Raw genomic sequence first — 24,164 nt, forward strand, 5'->3', positions numbered from 1 at the left:
TAAATGAAGACAGGCACACTCAAGTCCATTAAATGAATGGCTTTAGGTGCATGTAACTCTGCAGGAGTTCTTGCTGTGTCAAGATGGTTGCTAAAACTGTGCTCTTGATAAAGGATACCCCCACAAAAAATGGGCTTACAATAAATTGTATTTTGTAGCACCTGGAGTCCCCCCACCCCCACTTTTTGCACCTGTCTGCATAAGAATGGGATGTGAGACTACATAGAAATCAAGATAATTATTACTTGTTAGAGCCTAAGCCTCACTGGCATAAGCGAGACTTCCTTCCGAGTAAAACGGTTAGCATTAAACTGAAAAGCTGCCTGCCATGCTCACTCCTCTGATTAGATCAGAGGTTTTCAACCTTTTGGGGTCCATGGCTCCCTTGACTAACTGCATTCTTTCTGCAGCACCCCTATGGGGCTCAGGAGCCCAGTTATGGCACCCCTTGCCTGCAGAGATGGCAGCCCCTCACACTTTTCAAACACCCTCCCTCGTGGAGTGTTCCCTCAGTCTACTCTCTTCTCCCCTCTCTTTGGAAGTCCTCTGGCCAGCTGCACCTGCCACCTCTGGACTCTGAACTGCCCCCCTGCCCCAAAGAGAGGTATCTTCTCACACAGGGGCCTAGGTAGCACCTCCTGGCCAGCCCCAGAGGCACAATTCGCCTAGGGAGCTTGTAGTCAGAGCTGCTGCAACAAGTAGTGTGCAAGTCTTTGGGAGACAGAGATGTGAGAGGGCATCAGAAGAAGGGAGGGAAGGAGAGAGGGACAGAGGCCAGGGTTGCCCACAGCACCCATGACCATCATTGAAGGCACCCCAGGGGACACTGGTTGAAAACCGCTGGATTACATATATTTGGGCTCCTCCAGAGAAACTACCTGTTTGCTGAACATTCATCCTGATTTAGAATCAGAATTGTAGAGTTGGAAGGAACCCTAAGGGTCATCTAGCCCAACGCCCTGCAGTGTAGGAAGCACAGCTAACAAAGTTTGTGCAGAGGTTCTATGGTGGTCTTAACTGAACTTCCATTCTTAGTTGTTTGCAGGGCAGTTGTACTACCGTGAACATTTATCTTGATTTGCTTGCAGGGTGTTTATAATCTTCGTATCAATTGTTTATTCATCTCACACTTTTCTGTGCATTTATTTGTCAGTCTGTTAAATGCAAAAAGTCTCTGTTTTTCAAGTGGGTTTGTTGCACTAGGGCAGTGGAACACTTTTAACTGTGCAAACCTAAGTTTCCGATATTCTGCTGAATGCCTCCTGCAAAATAGTGACAGTCGGGAGGCATCCTTGGTTTGCGAGGATAATAATCTAATTACTAACTTGTTTCCTTGCAACAACCACTGTAGAAAAGGTTCCCCTAGAGATGTTGGGAATGCCTCCCTTTAGCAGCCAATTTACACCTATAAGGAACAGAGAGTTTGCCATTGCAAAATGCCACTCTCAGAATTCAAAGTCTTCATATCCTTCCTCTCCTTCCCCAGCCCTACACACTTTAGTTCAAAGCCAACAGCTGTGTAGCTCTCTTTCCTTTTGCCAATAGCCATTTGCTATATCATTCTCTTCTCTCAGTGGGTGTGGAGAGGCAGGGAGAAGCTGAACTTTCCAGTAGTAAAAACATCTGATTTGCACTGATGCTTTTGGGAACAAAGTTCAGAGGAGAAATGTTAGCATTTTCTTTTAAGGTATGCTTTTGTCAGTTTCTTTATTATAACCTGGTGGAAACATAACTGCTGATGATCACATACATTGTTTGCATGCCATTTTGCTTTGCTATAAAGTGAAAGAAATCAAGATTATAAAGGCTTATATATAAGTTAGTAAGCAATAGTTATATGGTGTCTGTTCTAGAGGTTTTGCTTGCATAGATATAGTGAAACACACACTCATAAGCTGTTACTTTTATAACTGACCATTGAAAGATTGTGTTTACCCTAAGACTACTCTGAAAGTAGTTGGTGTCCCGGCTAAACTGGAGCAGCTGTGAGTTTGCTGAAATATGTGAAAAGGCTGTTCTGTATTTGGCATTGTCCACAAACTAATTTAATTTAAATCCATTTGGCCACTTCCTCTCTTTTTCTTTCCATTAAGACAAGTTCGAAGACAATAACTCTTCTTGATCAAATGTTTGCAACTCAGGAAATATTAAACCCTAGATGTAAAGAAGTGTTTAGGTTTTGCTCCAAGGTATTAAACTGAAGAATTCACTTGCTTTTATCAGATAGTCCAAATACAAGTGATATACACTTTACTGAGAACAAGTCACATCAATGTCAGTGTGAATTAGTGTGCTCAGAACTGCAGATTTATATCCTGATCCTATCCAACTCAGGCTATGTACACATTGGCAGCTTACCGCACAGTAAGGTTGCTTCCCCCCACTGAATATTAAATCACACACCAGGGGGTGGGGGTAGAATATCTTCACCCAATGAACATTACCTGTTTGGTTTCCGTGCCCATGCAACTCCCCCAATTTCTATCCAATGAAACTGATATCTATGCATGTGCTACCATGTGCAATGACTGTCTCAGATATACATACCTCATGTTAACTGTGGCTTATGTTTTCAAATTGGATGGAAGCCAATTCCTCAAACCAGAGGGGAAACACACCAAACAGCAGTATTTCTCAAGAAACTACAGGACAGATATGGATTGTGGCTAACATTGTGTGTACACAGCTTCAAACATCAGTAGTGGGTGTACCCTGGAGCCAGAGTAAATGCCACTGTGTGCATAGTCCTAGTAGTGAGACATTTCAATAGGTAATGTAGATTATATTTTGCAGCCTTAATCTTATGGTGATTATTTTTGAGTCAATTTTTCTCCCAAAATATTAGGCAGGCATTCCTCAGGGTTAAAAATAACCCCACAAACAAGATCATAATCCAGCTAAAAGTTACAGCATTCACCTAAGCATCTTTGCTCATAAGTAAGTCCCATTGATTTAAATGGGACTTGATTTCTAGATGAGTGTGCTTGTGAATTATGGCCTTACACATTCTAACAGTGTGCTGGATTGTGGCCCATCTTGTGTCTACAAACATTAATAAATTTCAGAAGATTTTTTTTTCAGTAAGGTAACCTACTGTTCTTCAGCAACCTTACAAAAGAGAACCTCATTAATTACAGTTTATCCACAGATGGCTTCAAAAAGAGATTCTGGTGTTCCATTCCAAAATTGCACAGGTATTGTCATACCAAGCCCTTTCCTGCTTCTGAGTAATGAAACTCTTATTTAACAAAAGAAAGCAAAAAAGCTAACTTGAACACTGTACAATTCTGCAGTACAAAAATGTAGTGTGTGTGTGTGTGTGTTGGTGTTGAAATTAAACCATGCTTAATTATAAAATCTCAAGAAAGGAAAATATGCCATTTTGTGAATGAAGAAGCCACCATAGAAACCCGAACTGTATAACAGGTAGGTCAGGCAGTGTTTTCCTAGTCAGTTGGCAACCTATTCCTGAGTACGTTGGTAAACAGAAGCATTCTAACTCTTGAATGCAATATTCTTCCTGTTGGTAATTTCTAATGTATACAGTGATACCTCAGGTTACATACGCTTCAGGTTACAGACTCTGCTAACCCAGAAATAGTGCTTCAGGTTAAGAACTTTGCTTCAGGATGAGAACAGAAATCATGCTCCGGCGGCGCGGCAGCAGTGGGAGGCCCCATTAGCTAAAGTGGTGCTTCAGGTTAAGAACAGTTTCAGGTTAAGAACAAACCTCCGGAACAATCTAAGTACTTAACCCGAGGTACCACTGTACAATGAATTATGCTAAAGAGAAGCTTTCTTCATCCTTCTTCTCTCCAGTAGTTTTACCTACACTTCCCATCAGCCCCAGCCAACAGGGCATCTACTACTGTTTTTATTGTTGTTTTCACAGCGCAACAAGGTAGGATATCACTCTGCAGCAAAGTCAACATTGCATCTCTATTGCCAGAAGAAACGATAGAAAAAACCTCACACTGCACATGATCTACGTACTTATTTAAAGTTACAGATAGGTAGCCGTGTTGGTCTGCCATAGTCAAAACAAAAAAAATTCCTTCCAGTAGCACTTTAAAGACCAACTAAGTTAGTTCTTGGTATGAGCTTCCGTGTGCATGCACACTTCTTCAGATACATGTGTATCTGAAGAAGTGTGCATGCACACGAAAGCTCATACCAAGAACTAACTTAGTTGGTCTTTAAAGTGCTACTGGAAGTACTTATTTAAAGTTACATTGTCTAATGGTTGCACAAATCAAATTTTTGTTCCACCTGTGAAATTACCAAGGGTATACTTAATTCATCGGAAAAGATGTCAGAAACTGTCAAAAACTCAATGTGGTTTCTTGTCAGGTCTTTCCACACTAGTACAATGCTAGGCAAAGTCATCAGACACCAGGTTTTTTTTAATATTCTGCTCTATATTCTTTCCAATCTATTTCTCCAGCTAGTTGGAGGATGAGGCAGACATGCAGCAGATGTTGAAATCTTTTCTGCATCTTTATTGAATAAAAAATATATATATAAGTCCTTTCTAAGTGGACAGAAATAGGTCTGTGATAAATTGAATAAATTGGAGCATATGTGGTTATCATGGTTACATGAGATGGGTATGGAGACTGTTGACTGATTGGATTTCAACTACCACAATCCCTTTTAAAATCTCCTACCCATTTAGAACCCCAGATTGTCAGAACATGTTTCCCCCCCCCTACAGTGATTCTATCTAAGGACAGATGGATGAAGGTGGTTTTTTTAAATCGCCAAATATATTACTAATATTTGATAATTAAGACCACATATATCCCAAAAGAAGATAATTCTCCTGCAAGTCTCAGATGAGGAGGAGACTGGAGGGAGGGGATGCAATTCCATACATTAACATTGATCTTAGAAGCCAAGCCTGATTTGGGTCAGTTGACTCCCCTGCCTCCAGCAGTCTCTGGTGCCCCAGTGTTGAAGAGTGTCCCCCATCTTTCGAGCCTACATTTCTTTTATGAATAATTTTTTATTAACCGACCAATCACATCAAATCAAACCAAATTACATAAATTCCAAATTACACAGCCGAATTTTTAATTTTTGTTGGGGTACCCATATTTCAAGTTCCGAAGGGATCCAATCAACTTTTTGCTTCTTACTGCTGTTTTAATGTCCACAAATCTAACCTTATGATGTTCACAGTACTATCCAGTCCTTTCTTATTATTTTTCCACATCTCTTGTTGTTATTTTCATGTATTTTTCCTTTCTCTTTGTGACCTCTGATAGTCTCCGCAAGCTGGTTAGAACAGTTTGTAATCCTGCATGGATTTATTTATTTTTATCCAGTAGCCATATCCAGACGTTTTCCATATAACATCACTTCCATACATCAAAACAGTCTTAGCGTCATTAATCTTCACCAATCTGCCTCCTTTCTCAAAACCTCTGAGGAGATTCACTAGGAATGCAGTCTGAAAACAAGTCCGTTCTTCCTCCCGGCTGTAAATCCTTTGGCAAGATGGCGACTCCGAATTAATTGCTGCACCATTCCCAAAAGCTCTTATTGCTTCTCGGTCTCCATAAAGCATACTTTTGGTTAAAGTTTATCTCCACACAGATCTTAATCATCCTGCTTGGGTCAGTTCAACAGATGATTCTAATGAGGAGGGGTTCTTGTAAATCACATAGAAGGAAAGTAAAAAAGGTCCCCCCCCCATTCAGCCCCGTTGTCAACATACCCAGCCTTTGGTGTATCTTCATCGTAAAATATTCCTGTTTCTCCATCCCGTCGTCTTCTTTCACAGAGGTCACTTAAATTAGCAGACTTCACTCCCCTTCTTCACTTGAAATATGTGCATTTGCTTCTTTTGTAATTAATTATTCCAAATTGCTGCAACTAGTGTGCGATCAGAGAGAGCGTCCAGGAGAGCCGAGGTCCACACGGGGGCATTCTGCCTAGGGCCCTCACCCCCTTCTTTCGAATTAGGGGGTGATTTATGGGCACAGCAGGCAAGGGCAGTGTTCCCCATTTCTTTGGGGCAACAAGGGAGGCTGCCTACTCCCATAACAGCCTCTTAACTACCCCGTGTGGGTCGGAGAGATGGTATTGTCGGCCATCTTCCAATGCGCCCCCTAGTGACCCCCCTCGAGCCTACATTTCAAAGGACAGCCCATTATTTGAAGGCATCCTATATTTGACGTGTTGCCAAGCAGCAGCAATGCACTCCCCTGGAAGTGAAATCAGGGAGAGGGAGACAAAGTTAGGGTAGACCAGCAGAGCCAATCCAGTGCACCTGCCAGCACACCTGTGTAGCCCCATGCTCACTGTCACCTCTTCTGGGAGGCTAGTGCTGCAGCTCCATCCCACCAGGTAAGCTGCTCCTGCTGTCTGGTCCAAGTCCAGTTTAATGAACCTTAAGGAGGGAGACCCAGGGGGCTGGATGTTGCCCATTAACAGGTAGCACCCTGACAGCAGACTAAACAGGCACAGCAGACTAAGCATGGGTCACAGGTTTCCCCATGATTGTGAGTTGTATGATTTTCTATTTAAATTTTAGTCTGAATTTACACATGTAAATTAGCATGTGTAAATTTTATTGAAATCTGCATTCTCTTTTGTCACTTTTTTTTTTTTAGAGGGGATGGGGAACAGGACATACAAATGGATGCTGGGGCCAGGATGGGGCATTTCCTTTTGTGAACTGCTTTGAATCAAATTGTCTTAAGGTTCCAATCCATAAATAATAGGGGGGAAGATCTTAAGTAAGTGAATATGATGTTCCTACTCCTTGGTGTGGTGCCAGTCTGGCAGGTGCATTACAGAGCAGAATAAGGATCTGCATGTGGGCTCTTCTAACGTAGTAGTTACTGCATCTACAGTATATATCAAACTGACAGTTTTATGAGCGAGGCACTCTGTGTAACCAAAACGGAAATACGGATACGCCTAAGGGCTGCCTCCACAAGTGATTTATCTGCAGTAACTACGTAGCATGAATAGTGATGGCCAGCAACGGATGGCATGAAAAAAAAATTAAACAAATTTGTGGCAAATAAGACTATCAATGGCTACTCAGGTATCAGAAGCTGCATGCCTCTGAATATTCATTCATTGTTGGAAATCACATGTGGGAAGAGTTTCAGGTTGGCTACTGTGAGAACAGGATGCTGAATTAGATGGGCATTTGGTCTGATCTGCTAGGGCTCTGCTAAAATATCACCTGTAGTATCAGCATCTGTTTCCCTAAAGAATTGTTCCTTATAACTTCTCTGATAAGTGAGCCTCAGCCTACAGATGACTTACAAATAAGTATCTGCCTCTTCTCTTCCCATCCCATCTCTTTTGTTGTGTCCTGTCTATTAGGCTGTACCATGTACAATGCAATCTTATGCATGAATACTTGGAACTGATTGTGGCCTAAACTCTAATGCACTGTGGGTAGGATAATTTTTAATGCTTAATAATAATCAAACAGGTAAATTTGTGTTCTTGTTATCATCTGCCCAAAAATGCTTAAGGTAAGGCTTATGTGGGTGGAAAGTGGCTTTTAAATATCCCTTTAAAGTTTAATTTAGGGCATTTTGTTTTTTAAGAGGCTGGGAAAACAATGCATGTTATTCTTGCATTAGCAAACCATCAGCTATGTACTCTCTGAGCCATTGGGGATCTGCTTTTCACAGGCTCCTGAATGTGTATGGAGAGTCTGTATGGCATTATAGAGAGGAAGGGTGGGATATAAATTCAATAAATTGTTGTTACATCAAATTTTTTTCATATGATCTCTGAGTAGGTAACATGAGTCTCTCCACTTTTGAATCCTGAGAGCCAATTCTTATTCCTTGCCATAAATCACAAACATCTCAAGGCAACTTACATCAATATAACAAAGGCATACAATAAGACTTAAACAGAGTAAAGGTGATAAAATATAGATATCCAAAAGTTAAATCACCCACACTCTTTCTTTGCTAGGACAGTACAGTGGTGCCTCGCAAGACGAAATTAATTCGTTCCGTGAATTTATTCGTCTAGCGAATTTTTCGTATTGCGAAGCACGAAATCCCATAGGAATGCATTGAAAATCAATTAATGCGTTCCTATGGTCAAAAAAAGTCCAAACAAAGCCAAATTTGGTACAACAAGAGTTTATTAAGTGCTCTTTAAAGTCACACATACTGTAAAGAGCATTTCAAAATTCAAACCCAGAATTTTTTTTAAAAAAAGCAGAGTGGCCCAATGGTCACAGAAAATCATAAAAATGCAGGAAAAAACCCACAAGCTTCCAGATTCTTGAAAACCCCTCCCCAACTGTTCCCCCAGCCACCCAGCACACAGAAATTCAAATCCAGAATTTTTTTAAAAAAACAGCAAAGTGGCCCAATGGTCACAGAAAATCATAAAAATGCAGAAAAAAACACACAAGCTTCCAGATTCTTGAAAACCCCTCCCCAACACCAAGTCCTTGAATTCCAAACACCCCAACCCAAAATCCAACCCCCCCCCCAAAAAAAAGTTTTAAAAGCTTAACTTACCAAATGGCTGCAAAAGAAGTTTTGGAAAAGCTTCAAAAATCACCAAAGTCTTTAAAAACCTTAAAAAAGGCTACTATGTACACTGTGTTCTATGAGTTGCTCCTCAAAGTCAAGTCGCAACTGTATTAATTGTGTTAAGAAAAAGGAAACAAACTTGCAAGACGTTTTCGTCTTGCGAAGCAAGCCCATAGGGAAATTCGTCTTGCGAAGCAGCTCAAAAAACGGAAAACCCTTTCGTCTAGCGAGTTTTCCGTCTTGCGAGGCATTCGTCTTGCGGGGCACCACTGTACTGAAAAGACCCTCCCTCCTTCTTGTAGCCACTCCTTGTACTATAGCAATGCAGTTCTCAGCCAGAGCCCACTCTTAAGTTATGTGCACCCTTCTCTGCTTGTAGCAGAGGGAGATTTTCCCCCCACCGCAACCCATAATAATTCATGCTCGTCCTCAGCATGCTTTGTTCAATCTAGATTGATTGTAGATCTTGCTCGCCTGACAAGTAGTTGGGCATGGTTGCTTGGTATGTGTTTGAAAACGCTTCCCTTTATTAGATCACACATTTGAAAACCTTCCTTTTGTGATCTTGGTGTTTGTCCAACAACAATGTTATTGGGCAGGTGTGGATACACCCCTCCATTGCCAGGACCACATACATCTGCTTTCAGATGGACACACTGCAGGGCAATGTAGAATTGATCTGCGATAAGGTTTTATTTTGGGGATGAAACCCATTTGTCATTAAGTGCTTCTCAAGGGCAAAAAATATACAATAGATCTATATTATTTATGGACTACATAGAAAAAACAAATAGTTTCCATTTTCCCCCAAGAAAAATATGTCATGTGTACGGAGTCTTAAGTGTGCCTTTGGGCACACAGTGGATATCTGCCTAGAAGAAGAAGAAGAAGAGTTTGGATTTGATATCCCTCCTTTCACTCCCCTTCAGGAGTCTCAAAGCGGCTAACAATCTCCTTTCCCTTCCTCCCCCACAACAAACACTCTGTGAGGTGAGTGGGGCTGAGAGACTTCAGAGAAGCGTGACTGGCCCAAGGTCACCCAGCAGCTGCATGTGGAGGAGCGGAGACTTGAACCCGGTTCCCCAGATTACAAGACTACCGCTCTTAACCACTACACCACACTGGCTCTCTAGGACTGGGGCATGCCTAGAAGGAGCAAACCTGACATGTTTCCATACTGGCTATGCCACTCTAGGTCTTCTGGCTCTCCTCTTTTCTCCTCTGACCCTACAGATACTCATGAGCACATCTGAGCCTCAGTCTAATTGTGGAAACAGGTTCAAATAATGCACTATAGAATGGCATTTCCTTCTGCTTCTTTCTACTGCATTGTACACACTACCATGTGTGTGTGCTTTCTATCATTTTTAGCCATGTTTTCTAGTTCAGTAAGATCTTAAAATTGCTTATGGCTCTTCCAGGTTTTGTTCCATCAGGAAGTTGTTCTCTATTTTTCCATTCTGTTCCTTAATAGTAATATCACATATGACTGTACAGACCCTTGCAAACATCACCAAGTAAAATGCTTAGAAGTTTTATTTATTAGAAGATTTGCACATGGTGGTTTATTAATAGCGTTATTAATTATAGCTATCCATCAAATGGTAGTCTCTATAGCCAATATTTTCCTGATTGATTAAGATATTTTTGATGGAAAAAGTTACCATTCAACAACTTTTGCTAATCAGCTTCCCCTCACCCTGTGATTGATTTCAACCCTTGACATCAGCCATGGAGTCAGGGTGTGGTGCCAATCAATGGAGTTGTGACATTCTCCAAAGATGAGAACTTCCTTGAACATACATGTCTTATTCCAAGTGAAAACAAATCAACAAAAGCTCTGTTTTGTTTTGCAGTCATTATCTTTGATTTCCCCCTATTCTGCCTGGAGAAACATAAAACTGGTCAGCCTGTAGCTCTGGAGTTTTTCATTAGTTTACTTTAGAAACAATCGCCCATCTGGAATGGTCATCCTGAGGTCACTTTTATTAGGAATCTTAAATCCCACGTTACATTGAAGGCTTCAGCGGAGGTAGGAGAATTCCCAGAACAACTTTCCTATTGAAAACAGGACTCTACTTTAACAATGGAGTTGTGATGCAAAAGTAAGCTCTCCATGGCATATTGTGCCAGGCTGAGCTAAATGATCATATGCTGAAGCTATTGCTGGATGCTGCCCATTGACTTGCAAGGGTCAGCACTGTTCCAGGACTACTAAACAAATTGCCTTCTGCTGCACAATCTTGAGAAAGGCATCGTTCATCATATCGTGCTGTAAGTTGTTTATTGCTAAATACAAACTTCCTGAATTCTATTGCACAGGCACTCGCAGTGGTTGTCTTCTAATGATTTTGATGAATTGTAATCAAAAATCTTTATAGGGATATCAGAAGCTACTTATGCTGAACCCTGCCACCGGTCCATCTAGCCTAAGGTTACCAGATGCTCCCATTTCCCGGGGACAGTCCCCAGATTTACAAATCAGTCCCCATACAAAATCCATTGAAGTTGAAAAGTGTCCCTTGATTCATTGAAAAAAATCTGGTAACCTTAATCTAGCCCAGTATCTTCAACACTGGCTGTAAAGAGCTTTCCTGAATTTCAGATAGATCTTTCCAAGTCCTACCTGGAGATGCTAGGGACTGAACTTTCTATATGCCAAGTACATGCTCTGTCACCAAGCAGTAGCTGTTCCCCAGAAGCCACACTGTTCTGTACTAAAATTGCCAGCATGTTATTTACCCCCTGACCCCCCCATATCTCTCTTTATGCATATCCATTTATTGATTTCTCTCCCTTCTCCTTCTGTGGTGGTAGAAGTTCCTCTGAGGGGAGTCAATTAATTAGTTACTAACATGAATCCCTAATCTCAGTTTTTTACAATGTAAATTGCTCCAATCATTGTTTGTCTGTAACTACATTGAAGCAATTTCCAATTTAATTTATTTTTGGCTTGTCCCTGTTTATTGGAACCCTGTTGATTGGAACCCCATCACATATGTCTTGGGTATATTTTACTGTCTGCAAATAAAGTCTGTGTAGGACTTTTGCTGGGATATAAAACAGTCTTCATCCTCCTGCATAGGCAAAATCTTCAAATTTACAATTTCCATTTTTTGGTATTATACTTGTATTCAGTCATAAATCACACCAGATTTGCCGGATCAAAATAATAGTAGCAGCAGCTTCAAAAGTGTATAATAATAATAATAATAATAATAATAATAATAATAATAATAATAATTGCAAAACAATGGATGGTTTTAAATTGTATGGGATCAAAGACTGTAGTGCCTTTCTGACCACAGAGAGGCATTAAAACTACTGTTTCAACAGCTGGAACCAGTTTGTCCAGGAATTCTTTAACAAGACTTAGTTGTGATTCCTGTATTGCAGGGGGTTAACCTAGATGACCCTTGTAGATGACTCTACAATCTCATGATTCTAAGACGGGATGGACACATGCTGTTGTCCAAACACTTTAACCATGCCCTCAAGTGAAGTAATCAGGAATTGACCCAAGAAGATGCTGAGGATATGTGAGGATATTTCTTGTGTGTACACATTCTAGTACAGTAAGTGGTGCATGAATATGATGGACAAGAAGTGGGAGTTGTATTGGGGTTTCATGAGACTAGAACTTAAAATATCTTTCTGTCTTTTCTCATATTTCTGGCTGAGTGGCAAATGGCAGTTGACCAGCATAATCAGCTGAGACAACAGAGAGGAGTGCCTATAGGTGTCATAAGACATAATTAGCAACTTTCACACATGATAGATTCCTCTCTTTAAGGCTGAATGATTGGTGGCAGTGGCTTCTGGGAACTATCTGCAGCATTGTGTTGTCATCTACATGTATCTGACCATCCCAACTGAGTCATGAATAAGTCACCAGAGAAATTCAGTGTCACTGTGGGAAGGAGGCAAAATATTAGCAAGAGGGAGGTGCAATATTAGTTTGGTGGAACAAATGTGGGGAAGAACTTTGGAAATTTTAAAACATTAAAGAAATTCCCTACCCCTTCAGCTAAGATAGACAGAAATGTTCCCATAAGAAATTGCCAGCATAGGCTTCCAGAAGAAGAAAAAGAAACCTTCAAGTTCCCCATTCAGTGGAGTGGCCATTTTGGCAACTGTTACTGCTGGATTACGGAAACTGTGGCCCTGCAGACTCCGACTCCCATGGGCCTCAGCCAGCACGACCAGTGGTCGGAGAGGATGTAAATTAGAATCCAAGGACATCTGGAGGGCCACAGGGTCCCCTTCTTTGCAACAGCAACAGGTCTTTGGTGATACCAGTGCTCATTTAGACATTTAATGTCGCAAGAACATAATAGCAGCAATGTTTTATAATTTATGTACGTGACTCATTTCAGAGCTTGGTCCTTCGGATGCAAATGTCAGCTGGCCCCCCAAGTGTTGCTCTTCCACCCAAACCCTTTGGGCACTCATTTGCATTTTTAACATCCCTTTAATATCACTGCCATGTAGACTATCAGGATGATTAAAGAGGATGGCTTTTAAGTGCCTCTAAGTGCATTTAAGGTGAAACTGTGGTTCTGAAAAGTCAAGGTGGTGGTATGCAGCTGGTGAGTACTGGAATGTGAGCTTGTATGTAGAGATCAGATGGAATCTTTTAGTTCTGTAGCAAGGCAAATGAAGAAATCTGATGTTTCAAGGTCTTGAGTGTTCTCTCTAAAACTGAACCAATTTTTTTTTCCTTTGTGGGGGCGGGGTTGGTTGAAACTCTAGAAAAGTCATAAAGGAGGAAAGACATTCACAACAGCAGTTAGAAATAAAGGCTTGGGAAGCTGCATCTCTTCTGCAGCAGCCTGATGTGACTGACTGACTGATTGACTGACTGACAGGAGAAATCTCCCAGGAGAATCTCCTTTGTCGAGCAGCTCATCTCTTCCCAAATCGGACCAGGATAATTATAGCTCTCCCTCGCTCTGCTGCAGTTTGCAAGCAGCTTAGGGCGGGAGTGCAGCAGGGCGCCTGCTTCCACCGCGCGATCCGGGAGAGCCAGGAAATTGACAAAAGACCTGCTTTAACCAAGAGGACAACTAATAGGCACATTTAATATTTATCTCCCATCTGCAAGGGCTGGGGATTTGGAGCTTATAATGCGGGCAGCAAGAGCCCGGCTCCGATTGGACGTAGTAGCGGGACCGAAGGCGAGGGAGGGGCGCGAAGAGGCAGCGAGTTGGGCTGGCAGTTGCAGCGAGGAAATGTAAACACCGGCGGCGGAGGCGGAGCGAAAAAGGCGCTTCATCTGCTCCGGGCAGCGAGCCGCGGGCGGCGGGGGCGCTTCTGGAGATGCGCCTCGGAGGGGCTTAGCTCTCTGTCTCTCTCTCTCCCCGGGACTGGATGAATCCCCGAAGGGAGCTCCCTTCTCCTGGCTGCCCAAGTGAGGAAGGCTCGCCCTCCGCTTCTCCTCCTCGGATGGATCTAACGCGGGACTGTACCCGGCTGCCCTAGCCGCGCGCGGCCACTGCGGCTCCTCGGTCGCCTCCGCTGCCTGCTGCCCTTCCAGACGCCGGGGCAATGGAAATGAGCATGAAGAAGTTCACAGTGCGCAGGTTCTTCTCGGTCTACCTCCGCAAGAAGTCTCGCTCCAAGAGCTCGAGTCTCAGTAGATTTGAGGTAACCAAAAAATAATAATACCCGGCACGGTCTTAACTTCACCGGCGTCTGACCAAACGCTCGATGTTCCAAGTTCCAAAAGATAGTTTTCTCTCTCTCTTTCCCTCTTGGGCTCATTGCTGCGGAATTTGCTAGTGACGTTGCTGTGCAAGAGTCTTAGGACAAGGGAAAAACTGTGTGATTTTAAAAAATGGTTTCATTTGTTTGTTGTTTAGTCGTTTAGTCGTGTCCGACTCTTCGTGACCCCATGGACCAGGGCACGCCAGGCACGCCAGTCTTCCACTGCTTCCCGCAGTTTGGTCAGACTCATGCTTGTAGCTTCGAGAACACTGTCCAACCATCTTGTCCTCTGTCGTCCCCTTCTTCTTGTGCCCTCAATCTTTCCCAACATCAGGGTCTTTTCCAGGGAGTCTTCTCTTCTCATGATGTGGCCAAAGTATTGGAGCCTCAGCTTCAGGATCCGTCCTTCCAGTGAGCACTCAGGGCTAATTTCCTTAAGAATGGATGCGTTTGATCTTCTTGCAGTCCATGGGACTCTCAAGAGTCTCCTCCAGCACCATAATTCAAAAGCATCAATTCTTCTGTGATCAGCCTTCTTTATGGTCCAGCTCTCACTTCATTTGTTTATCAAAAGTAATTTCACTTTCCAGCTGAAGGGTGGAAGGTGGTGTTGGGGAACGTTAGAACCAACGAAGTAGACCCCATGGGGAAACCATTTTCTCAGTTTTACAACTGTTTCCCTAAAGGTGTGGTCTCTTACTCCTTTTATTCCATCCTCCTTCCAAGGAGCTCAGGGTAGTTCTCCTACCCTGCCCCCAAGTAATCCTCACAACAACCTTGTGAGGTAGGTTAGGATGGGAGGCTGGGAGTGGCCCAAGGTCACCCAGTGAGCTTCATGGCCCAGTGGAGAGCTGAACTGAGTTCTCCCCAGTCCTGCTTCCAGACTTTTAACCACTCCGTATGTTCCCACGGTGCTGCAGTTTTAGCCTGTCTACAGATAGCTGTCCCCTCAAGACCTCTCTTATTTGTGCATGGTAAGGCTAAGGTAGGTTTGTGCTTCAGGCGGAAATAAATAAGACTTCTGTGGAATTTGGAAGCCTTCCGAGTCCAGTGGCAGGCAGCATCTCCATCCTTTTGGGTCATGTCAGTCTTTGAAGCCAGTGGTGCATCTGTTCATTTCGCAACTAGTGTAAGCTGGTACAAGAGATTGTAAAGATTGCTAAGACCCAGTTTCACATACTGTACATTAGCATAAACGGCATAAAAAATTTACAGCACAAAGCCCAGGAGCAAGTCCTACTGAGTAAGGACCCAAGTAGAGTATGCACAGGATTGCAGCTAGACAAGACATGCCAGTACATGCCTACTGACATGCCAGTACATGCCTCAGCAAGTTCAGTTGAACTTTCTCCCAGGTAAAGATAAGTGTACAGTGGTACCTCGGGTTAAGAACTTAATTTATTCTGGAGGTCCGTTCTTAACCTGAAACTGTTCTTAACCTGAGGTACCACTTTAGCTAATGGGGCCTCCCACCACCGCCGCGCTGCCGCGTGAATTCTGTTCTCATCCTGAAGCAAAGTTCTTAACCCGAAGTACTATTTCTGGGTTAGCAGAGTCTGTAACCTGAAATGTCTGTAACCCGAGGTATCATTTTCCAATTCCTCTCTCTTGATCCCAGCTACTGCAACTGAGAGTTTTGCTAAGGAACTGTGTTTGATTCTATGGAGGTGTTCCTTGCTCATGGTCGCACTGTTTGAAAATGGATTTTCTTTTGCTGGTCTCTATAAGCTGTGGGTTAAACCACAGAGCCTAGTACTTGCCAGTCAGAAGGCCGGTGGTTCGAATCCCCACGACGGGGTGAACTCCCGTTGCTCGGTCCCTGCTCCTGCCAACCTAGCAGTTCGAAAGCACATCAAAGTGCAAGTAGATAAATAGGTACCGCCCTGGCGGGAAGGTAAACGGCATTTCTGTGTGCTGCTCTGGTTCTCCAGAAGCGGTCATGCTGGCCACATGACCTGGAAGCTGTACGCTGGCTCCCTTGGCCAATAAAGCGAGATGAGCACCGCAAACCCAGAGTCAGTCACGACTTTATAAGCTGGCAGCCTTGATAAGTACTGCATTTCCTCTGAGAAGAAACTATTCTTCCAAGAGAGAAGTGAACCTTCAAGAGGAGGGGGGGGGGAATGTTTAAGGGGAATTAAGAGCTAAAGGAAGTGGGAACACTGAAATTTTCTGTGTTGGGGTGGATCAGATTTCTCTGTTCTTTCTTGATGCTGCTTTCTGGCTCTCCCCTTAGAACAATATATCTGCATTTTAAAAGCAATTGAAATACAACATAAAACAAAGGATTGCTAAAGTTAAGGCAGGGAAAACCCACCCCTAGTGGTCAGTATTGAACAAAAAGATCTTTTAACAACATTAAATAATGTAAATCTATTTTCAGAACAAGCAGAATGTGCACCTTTTAATTTTTGCTGATCTTAGCAATGCTGGCATGCTTCATAGTTAAAATTGCAAAAGCTGCCTTAGGGAAACCATGACCATCCAAACCTTCCTTCACTGTCAAGGTGCACATACGTCTTTGCCCCAGTTGAACAGCTGCTTGATGGAGTTGATGCCAAGTAAATGCCAGCAGTTTTCAGAAGTAGACATCTTCTGAGAAGGCTATCATATGGATTCAGGGCAAGTGAATGGCAATTGGTCATCTATTTTAGCACCCAGTAGGGTTCAAGAGGTGAATGAATGAATCTGTTTATTATGGTCACTGACCAGAGATGTTCAAGAGGTGATTTTTTTAAAAAGAAAAAGGTGCAAGAATTCTTTCTATTTGACTGTGTTACTTAGGAATACTTTGTTACAATAGTATTTAATGTTTTTGTTGTCACCTGATTGTGGCAGTGGATTCCTCACCCTCGACTGGGGTGGCTCCAATACTCTCAGTTGTTTTTATAGTAATGTGGGATAGAAATATTGGGAACAGAGAAGCAATGTGTTTAATAATAATAATAATTTAGTTGTACCCTGCCCATCTGGCTGGGTTTCCCCAGCCACTCTGGGCGGCTCCCAACCAAATATTAAAAACACAATACATCATTAAACATTAAAAACATCCCTAAACCGGGCTGCCTTCAGATGTCTTTTAAAAGTCAGATAGTTGCTTATTTCCTTGACATCTCATGGGATGGTGTTCCACAGGGCAGGCGCCACTGCCGACAAGGCCCTCTGCTTAGTTCCCTGTAACCTCACTTCTCACAGTGAGGGAACCGCCAGAAGGCCCTCAACGCCTACGATTCTTTGTAGGAAAAAAGTTCCATGTTCAAATGGGGCTTAGTTATGAGAAGACATGTGTGTCTAATATTACTTATAGTTTAGTTACTAGGTGGCACTGAACTTAATTGTATTTTTTCCTGAGATCATCCTACATATGTGAGGACTGGACAGTAGTTAATGTAACACTAGTTTTGTTTTGGTTTTTTTAAGATTGGAGGGGGGGTAGAAATTACAGTCCAGTTAGCTTAATGTCTGTTCTGGCAAAAATGTCAGGAAATCATTATTAAAGATAGGCTGAGTGGATAGGTGATAAAATGGCAAATGCAATTCAATTGCAAACATGTGCAAAGTGATACATGTTGAGGCAATGAATCCTAATTCCACGCATAAGCTCATGGGGTCTGAACTTGGTGTGTCTTGACCAGGAATGAGTCCTTGGGGCTGTAGTGGGTAGTTCTATGAAGATGTTGACCCAGTGTGCATCAGCTGTGATAAGGGCAGATTCCATGGTAAGGATTATTAGGAAAGGAATTGAAATTAAAACTGCCACTGTCATAATGCTGCTATACAAATCTGTAGTGCAGCCACATTTGGAATACTGTCTACATGCAGGAGTGCCCAAACTTTTTTCAATGAGCGCCAGATTTGATTAACATGCATGAGGCCTGACCAAAGTTGTTGAGCTTTAGGATTGAAGTTGCTGAACTTTTTTTAGGATTTTACCCCAGGCCATATACTGCCACGGGGACCAGATTAGGCCTCCAAAACGGTCTTTGGACATGCGTGGTCTACAGTTCTGGTTGCCTCACCTCAAAAAGGATATTGTTGAGTTGGAAAAGGTTCAGAAAAGGGCAACCAACTTGATCAAGGGGGTGGTGCGACTCCCCTGTGAAGAAAGGTTGCAGTGTTTGGTACTTTTTAGTTTAGAGAAAACACAAGAAATAGGTGACATAATAAAAAGTTTACAAAATTATGCATGGCATGGAGAATGTGGATGGAGAAAAGTTTTTCATAGTGCTAGAACTTATGGGCATCCAGTGAAGCTGAATGTTGAAAGATTCAGGTCAGATGAAAGAAACTACTTCACACCGCACATAGTTAAAACAATTGAATTTGCTCCCAGCTTGGATCACATCAGAAGAGGGTTAGAGAAATGCATGGAGGATAGGGCTATCAATGGCTACTAGCCACAATGGCTCTCTTCTTTTTCCACAATTGCCTTTGAATACGAGTTGCTGGGGATTGCAGGTGGGGAAAGCGAGGTTGTGCTCAGTTTCTGCTTGTGGGTTTTCTATAGGCACCTGGTTGGTCACTGTAAGAACAGGATGTTGGACTAGATGGACCTTTGGCCTGATCCTGCAGGGCTCTTCTTAGGTTCTTTTTGAGTAGAGTTGGGAGTTTCCTCTTGCTGTTCTGTTCTTGTTTAAGAGACAATCAAGCTCTTGTCTAGCTTCCTGAATGGTGTTCTCTGTAAGCCTTCTGTGACATGGTGTCAGAAGTCTAAGTTTTAAACCTACGGATTCCAAACCAGACAAAGAAAATGGAATTGTTCCATGCACCAAGACTCCTCAGCTTTCGTGATCCTGAAGCATGGGCTGAATGGAAAGAAAAAGTTGCTTGCTTTAGCCTAGCTGCAAAAAGAGTGAAAAATAGTGCAAGTGCGTTCCATCCGTTATGGTATGGGGAAAGAAGCCAGCAACATTTATAAATCATTTTCCTTTGCTAAAGAGCGACACTCTTTTGGTCTTCTGTCCAAGTCTGATGCCCTTTCCTGAAAGGAATGTTGTTTATGAGAAGCCTACTTCTATCATTGGGTTCAGAATCCTGGAGAAACTTGGTTCATTTGATAGGGTCCTGCATGAACAAACTGAATGCTAAGAGATGGCTGTTTAAAAAAGAAGAAGAATACATTTCAAATTGATTGATGTTTGGAATTCTAGACCAAGGGCTTCCTGAAAGAATGCAGTTAATCAGAGAGCATAGCCCTTCACAAAGCTATATAGACAGCAAGGAAATGTCAGTTGATCAAAACTCAATAGGAAGCAAAGGCAGCTTGGGAGTGTCTTGGAAGAGATTATTTCTCCACCCCAAAACATTAGAAGCAGTTGCACCTGCCATTTTGAAATGGATATTTTACTCCTTCTGCCTCTGCAAAAGCATCATAAGTGGGAGCCTCAAAACAGCAGTCTGGCCATTTTAAGTACTGGTGGTGATGGGGAGGATTGCATCCTTTGTTGGTTGGTTAGTCTGTTAAATTAATATCCCACTCTTCCTCCCAAAGGAGCCCAGGGCACACAAGCAATATAACAATGAAAGCATTTAAAAACAATTCCAAAACAGATGCACACTGGGAAAGATCTTCACTTAGAAGGCTTGTTGAAAGAGGAAGGTCTTGGTGCTGAAAAGACAAGAGACAGGGACTTTCAGACAGCATGCACAAGTTGTGGAGAAGGTCAAGGCATTGTGTGGTGGTGGTGGGGGGGTTGACCAACAAGAGAAGTACAGTGCAGGGAATATTGAAAAATAGGTCAATTTGACACTCTGTGTCATACCCAAATAGTGCAAGAAGTAACTACTACATTGGACAGGTATTTTTTATTAGGCTTTGTATTTTGTAAAGACCCTGACCCTCCATAGAGAATAAACTTTACAATTTGTGAGACAACAGTTAATTCCAAAATGTGTTCAGGAGTTGGTGCCATGGTTATTTCAAAAGATTCTGGAACTCTTGCATGAGGCAGAAACTGTTTTACGCAGCCCAACAGGTATACTGTTCTGTCTTGTATTCTTTGCTATGTTTAGGGAAGCTTTTAATGTTTAATAGATTATTGTATTTTAATATTCTGTTGGAAGCTGCCCACAGTGGCTGGGGAAACCCAGCCAGATGGGTGTGGTATAAATAAATTATTATTATTATTATTATTATTATTATTATTATTATTATTATTGTTGTTGTTGTTGTTGTTGTTGTTGTTGTTGTTGTTGTTGTTACTTATTATTATTACTTATTATTATGAATTATTATTATTATGAATTATTATTATTATTATGAAGAGAAGCAGGTCACGTTCACCATTTGTGTGATTTGAGAGCATAGCCTGCATGATTTCCTCAGTCATGGAGTAGCTGCCTGGATGAGACTAATGAAAACATTGGGAGAAGTAGAGGTCTTCAGAGACAGTGGTCAGCTAAAAAAGTGATATTGTTTTAAGACCTGATGTCAAATCGTATGGTGTTCAGACATCATACAGAGTCCCTACTCCATTGGTAGGCAAACTAAGGCCCGGGGCTGGATCCGGCCCAATCACCTTCTAAATCTGGCTCATGAAATCCTGAAATCAGCATGTTTTTCATGAGTAGAATGTGTCCTTTTATTTAAAATGCATCTCTGGGTTATTTGTGGGGCACAGGAATTCGTTCATTTCCCCCCCTCCAAAATATAGTCTGGCCCCCCACAAGGTCTGTGGACAATGGACCGTCCCCCTGCTGAAAAAGTTTGCTTGTCAAACTGTTTGCAAAATGCAACTATTTTTCCTTCTGCCTACCTCATCACCTGCTCAAATTCTGTCCTTCCCTTCTGAAACTCTGGCCTTTTGTCTCTGCTATTTCTCTCTCTCTCATCTCAGGGAGAGGCTTTCTCTGTTTGCTGTCCAGCCCAGAGAGTCTTGGTTAACGGCCTTCTTAATGGGACATAACTCATTTTTTGTGCTCTTTTAATGGTGCATCTCTCCAGGCAGCCAGCCTGGCTTAGAAAACAAAACAAAAAACCACATGGTTTATTTTTAACATGCTAAATTGAATGTCTGGCACCTTCTCTTAATTCTAACATTTACTAAATCTAGGAAACATGGTTGTCTTGGACCCACAAACTCTGGCATCCAAAGTCTATAACAATATTTTCCAAATTGGAGGTCTTAAGCAGACTTAACTAGAGCATTAAATTGTCTACTACTTTGTGGGAGATTTGTTTTCAATGCATCCTACTTGGAATCACACAGGTGCCTCTGAATTTTTTCAAATGAAGGTGACGGAACTGCTTAGATACATAAAAGGAGTTATTGGGCCATGCCCAGCATTACAACTCCATTTGCAGAATTTCAGTGTGTGCAACAGAACTTCTTCCTCTCCTGTCCCCTCCAGCCACCCTGCACACCCCCAGAATTGGCTTTGAAAGATTGTGAGACCATCGGGAGTGGATTTTGGTGGTGCACAGTGGGAGGAGAGGAAACAGAAGCCCAGTGGCACCGGTGGATCTCCACTGGCACAGGATAGGAAACATCCCATTGTCTTCATGGACTTCATCCTAATAATTGGCATGCCAGTGGAAGAAGATAACCAAGCTCAAGTCTTCATAGCAGGGCGAGGAATTGAGAAACAGTTCTGAATTCTAGGAAATCTTGTTATTCTTCCAAGTCAATGAGTCAGGGGGAATTAAAGAAACTAAACTTCCAGAGTTCATGTTGAAACAGCTTAGAGTGCAAGAACAGCGTTAGCAGCAGCCTTTGGTTTTAACATCTATGGTTCTTTTCCTTTAACCCTACCTCATAGCTCAGTAAGTTTGTTAAAGCATGGAGAAGGGGCAAGAAGAGAAATGGGCAAACTGTGCCAATGCTTTACAAGTCAAGGCAAAAATTTCTACTGAGCCAACATTTGGTTTGGATATTTCTGAACTGGGGGTGTTTGGGGAGTTAGGAGAGAATCAAGTTATTTTCTATCCCTAGTTTGAGCCACTAGCCATATGGCTGCTATAATACATAGCTCAGTCCTATGTTAATTAAATCTGAACTTTGCAGAAGAATGCCAGTAGACAGTATAATTATGATTCCCTGTTACTCCACAGTTTTACAGTATAAGCTGCAGATTATTGTTTGGCTTCCACCCTATTTGATTTCTGCAGAAATGGAGAAAGTGATGTCAATGCAGCATTCATTAAGACTGTAAAAAAAATTAAAGCTCCAAACAATGAGTACATAGTTACTTCACTCTGTTACATTGACTTGCATGGCACCCACAGACATTTGAATGATATGATGCCCAGATATACACAATGTATTCAATTTATTTTAGCATGAGAGACCCTGTGGCATCTATTAGAGCAAAAGTAAAACAGGACAATTAGAAAGCAAAAAGGAAGCCAGATGCATATGACTACAGACATGCTCATTCAGCATTGTGGTCTAACCATAACAATAAATTTCAATACACATCTAACACCAAATCCATGAACAAATTTGCAAGCCAGGGAATTAAAATTCTTCTATTTTTTATAGGAACACTGCCTACATATTCTGAAACTCAAATGTCTGAAAAATCCCAGGGTGTCTAAAAAATCTTTTGGACATATCTTTTCATAATGGGCATCTTGCTCTTGCACATGTAATGTGTTTGCTTCCATTTTCCCATTTCGTTCATGGCCTGTGAGCTGATCATATAAATTCCACTATGGTAGATGTATGATATGTTTAAATAACTGGAGTGCAGAATTGACTTAACCTGACGGTGTATATCCAATTCTGCATTTCTGATCGTTTTCAGTGATTAAGTGGTAGCGTTGCCCAAATGTTGGCCTATTTTCTCTTTACTTTTAAGCAGTAGTGGCTTGGAAACCCAAATAAAAGTTCTAGCCCAGGGTAGTCCAGCCTTTCCAACCAAATGGGCCACAGGAGTACCTCGACACAGAACCCGAGGGCCACACATTGAATTAAATTTCCATTTCATAAATTAAAGTGTTTGCAAAATAGTTAATGTTGTTCAATATACAGTATATATAATTAAATACAGAAATAATAGATTTAATATGTTTATTTGTTAAACAGCATTTACCGTATTTTTCGCCCTATAGGACACACTTTCCCCCCTCCAAAAATGAAGGGGAAATGTGTGTGTGTCCTATGGGGCCAATGCAGGCTTTTGCTGAAGCCTGGAGAGCGAGAGGGGTTGGTGTGCACCGACCACTCTCGCTCTCCAGGCTTCAGGAAGGGCTGCCTGCATTCCAAAGCCTGGAGAGCGCTGAAGAGTGTGCCCGGGCTTCACGCAGCTCTCTGCAAGCCTGGGGAGACCGGCGTGGCTCCCTAGGCTTGCGGATAGCAGGCTGTTCTGGGGGCTGGGGCCGGGGGAAGCTCGGGCTTCCCCCGTGCCAGCCCCGTGCCTGGGGGGGAAATAAACTTTTTTTTCTTTATTCCCCCCCAAAAAAACTAGGTGTGTCCTATGGGTTGGTGCGCCCTATGGGGCGAAAAATACGGTAATACACAAACAGATGTATGTGCTTTCATTAGCAACCCAACACTGATTCACTGTCAGGATAAAAGGTGGGGTATAAATAAATATAAGCTCCCCGCTTACCTCTCAGACACAGCAGCACAGCTAAAGGGCCTCCCTTGCAAGTCAGGCCAGGCATGGGGAGAGGACCTGCTGTCCCAGGAGCACCCATGCTCAAACCGCCCAATCCCTGGGATGCCCTTGCTCATGCTGCCCTGGGCACGGTTAGAGGGTGAGGAGGGAGAGGGCTGGCCCATTTGGCCTCACTAGGTCTGAGTGAATCACAAGAAGCACCATTTGCTGTTTTTTCTTCTGTGCCTCACAAGAACAGCAAGGCACTTTAAGATGTCTTGAATGTTGCTGAGAGCCACATGTGCAGTGGCTCGCCAGGGTTTGACTAGGGTTTCCCCCAGCCATACATGGAGAAGTTGAGGATTGAACCTAGTGTCTTCTGCATGCTGA

At 42.5% G+C, this 24,164-nt stretch overlaps 1 protein-coding gene across 5 annotated transcripts in view; it reads left to right on the forward strand.

The window, feature by feature from the left end:
- RPS6KA2 (ribosomal protein S6 kinase A2) overlaps positions 1 to 24,164 on the forward strand; it is a 180,598-nt gene that overhangs the window by 64,626 nt on the left and 91,808 nt on the right. Inside the window, exon 1 of one of the 5 annotated variants that reach the window (XM_081906843.1) lies at positions 13,354 to 14,174. The exons of the other annotated variants lie outside the window; for them this stretch is intronic. Coding sequence (XP_081762969.1) covers positions 14,076 to 14,174 — 99 coding nt within the window. The 5' untranslated portion in view covers positions 13,354 to 14,075. Of the gene's footprint in view, positions 1 to 13,353; positions 14,175 to 24,164 lie in introns of those variants that run through there. 5 annotated transcript variants of the gene reach the window in all.

The sequence above is a fragment of the Podarcis melisellensis genome (assembly GCF_964234715.1).
Source record: "Podarcis melisellensis genome assembly, chromosome: 3".
NCBI lineage: Eukaryota > Metazoa > Chordata > Lepidosauria > Squamata > Lacertidae > Podarcis > Podarcis melisellensis.